Consider the following 2,547-nt stretch of genomic DNA (forward strand, 5'->3'; position numbering starts at 1 on the left):
CGCTTTGGGAAACACATGCATTTTATTGTGATATTCAAGCTCACACCATGTCAAGCCTTTACTTGGTCCTACACAGCAAACAATACAGAGACCCAATTCTAAGGCACATTTCCTTCAGCAAATGGAAAAAATAAAATTGAATGAAAGCAATATGATCTGCCTAGCATAAACCCAATTAACTTCTAGTTACCCAAGCGGATTAGGGAGGAGCAGTGGGGACAGGAGAGGCAAGTATCCCAGTCCTATTCTGAGGGAGAGAAAAGAGCTCCCCACTCACAGTACACTGAGTTACCTCCTGAAAAACAACTCATTCTTCGGCTCTGCTCCAGCCCCTTGAATTGCAGCGTACAAGCAGCCAAGGCTCTTGTCTTCTCAGATTTTGCTAGAGGCACTGACCTTCACGCTGCTGCTCATCCACACCTGCAGCACAGAGGGGCTGGGGACAGCTTGCCTGCATCGGGCCACGTGCATTGCACATACAGTCATCTGTCAGTTCTAGCGCTTCCCAGCGCCGCTGTTACCGTCGCTCCCTTTGGAGGAAGGGGAAAACAAACAACACGAACACCACATCTCACACGTCCAGAAGCCATTTCTGTTAAGGCAGCGGCGGAAAGAAGAACGACAGATGAATTTCTGATGTTAAAAATATCATTTAATTAACGAAACATAAATCATACCAAAAAAGTTAAAGTCACTTTTAGTCAATACATTCGCGTTTATTATTATTTTTTTTTTTTTTAGAATATACTCTACACATCTGAGTAAAAAAAAAAAAGAAAGTTTTAAATAGACTTCAGCGCACGTACAACTTGGAGCCCTTCACCCTGCCAGCCAACACCGCGGGGTCGGGCACCGTCCCGGTGAGCGGGCAGCTCCGTGCCACCCCATTCGCTTTCATCGGCTTGTTTGGAGCCTCGGATCGGCCAGCGGGAACCGGCTGCCGGCTCAGCAAGGCCAGCGACCAGCCCGTACAAAATAATAAAGGGGGGGAAAGAAAAAATAATAATAATAATAAAATTAATGAACTAGTAGCGATTAATTTACATCTCTCTCTTTCTCTCTCTCGTTTGTGCGTTGGTAGAAAAGAAAAGACCGCAGTCCCACCGGCGTGCCGAGGAGCCTCGACGCTTCGCCTCCACGCCCTCCAGGACAGGAGGAGCGCCGACCAGGAGCCGCCCCGCGGAGGGAACCCCCGCTCCCGACGGCCTCGCTCACTGCCCCCAGCTGCCGAAGCCGATCTCCTGCTTGTACCGGTTGGTGAGCACGTTGGCCTTGCGGGTCAGCTTGGAAAGCACGCTGTGCAGGCCGCTCAGGTGGTAATGGAACTGCTGCTCCAGGTCCTCCTCCGCCTCGGCCTCCTCGGCGGGCCCGCCGCCCAGCTTGTCCTTCTTGCGGGCCGCCTCCTCGCCGGCCGCTTGCTGCACCACTCCCCACTCGATGTCGTTGCGGATGGACTTGAGCAGCACGTAGTGGCTGTACATGTCCCGCCGCGAGAAGTAACCGCCGCCGGGAGCGGCCTCCCGCTCGGGACACACGGCGCCGGCCGCGTCCAGCTCACCCAGCAGCAGCGGCACGTCGCGCAGCAGGCTGGGCACCATCACCGTCTGGTCCATGTTGTTGACGGCGCCGATGAAGCGGTTCATGGCGTTGAACAGGGAGTACTTCTGGCTGTACGACTCGCAGATCTGCATCCTGCCGCCTGGGCTGGCTGCCGGCCGCCCGGCCCTCCGCAACACACCACTCCGCTCCTCCAACGCCCCGGGGATGCTCTGTGGGGAGGCGCGTTGAGGCGCTGCGGCCGTCCCGCCTTCCTACCCCGCTCCCTCCCCTCCGCTTTATCGGCGGCCTCTTCCCTTCGGGCCGCCCCTCCCCGCCCCGCCTCCTTCCAGCAAGAAAAAAAAAAACCCTTGGGGAAGGCCGGCCGGCCGGCACCCACCGCGCTCCGGAGCCGCCCTCAGCCCGCAGCCACCGCCATCCCCGGCGCCGTATTTATAGCGCAGCTCGCTGAGTGTCCGCCCGGCCGGCTGTGTGACTGACTGACTGACTGACGGGCGGGCGGCGGGGACACGCGGGCCCCGCGTGCAGCCTGCGTTCTCCTCGCCCGCTCATTGGCTGCCGGCCGCGCGCTCAGCGTGACGCCCGCCTGCCCGCCCCGCCCGCTCCTCGTGCCTCCCTCCGGGCCCAGAGCAAAGCGGGCGGTGCGCCCCGCTCCACTCGCTGCCTTTGTCTGCAGCCACGGGGCCCGGCCGCCATCACCCCACTGCCTCACCTCCGCGCCCAACCAATCGGCGACCCCGCTCAGCCGCCCCCCGCCCAATCAGCGAACGGAGGGGCAGCGGCCAATGGAAAACAAGAAGAGGAAATAAAAGAGCCTTTCCACAACCTCCCCCCCACACACGCTCTTCGTGCAGCCCGAGCGCCGGGTGGCGCGTCCTTGGTAACAGCGCCGCGGGTCACGTGGGGCGGAGCGGCGCGGGAAGGGAGGAGCGCGATGCCAGTTACCTCAGCCTCTCCTCACAGGGCTGATTCTCCAAGCCCTTCACAAAC

General features: G+C 59.6%; 1 protein-coding gene across 1 annotated transcript; it reads right to left on the reverse strand.

Moving 5' to 3' along the window:
- Positions 1 to 630: 630 nt before the first annotated feature.
- On the reverse strand, positions 631 to 2,046 carry MID1IP1 (MID1 interacting protein 1). Its single transcript, XM_015884628.3, has 2 exons — positions 1,937 to 2,046; positions 631 to 1,769 (listed from the first exon to the last, which is right to left on the reverse strand). The coding sequence occupies exon 2, from the start codon at positions 1,689 to 1,691 to the stop codon at positions 1,212 to 1,214; it is 480 nt and encodes a 159-aa protein (XP_015740114.2). The 5' UTR covers positions 1,692 to 1,769; positions 1,937 to 2,046; the 3' UTR covers positions 631 to 1,211.
- Positions 2,047 to 2,547: the final 501 nt, after the last annotated feature.

This window comes from Coturnix japonica, chromosome 1 (genome assembly GCF_054131305.1).
Source record: "Coturnix japonica strain WE chromosome 1, WE-NBRP24, whole genome shotgun sequence".
Classification (NCBI taxonomy): Eukaryota; Metazoa; Chordata; class Aves; order Galliformes; family Phasianidae; genus Coturnix; species Coturnix japonica.

Excerpts from the sequence above, each read along its gene's own strand:
- MID1IP1 (XM_015884628.3), bottom strand. The coding sequence starts at position 1,691 with ATGCAGATCTGCGAGTCGTACAGCCAGAAGTACTCCCTGTTCAACGCC.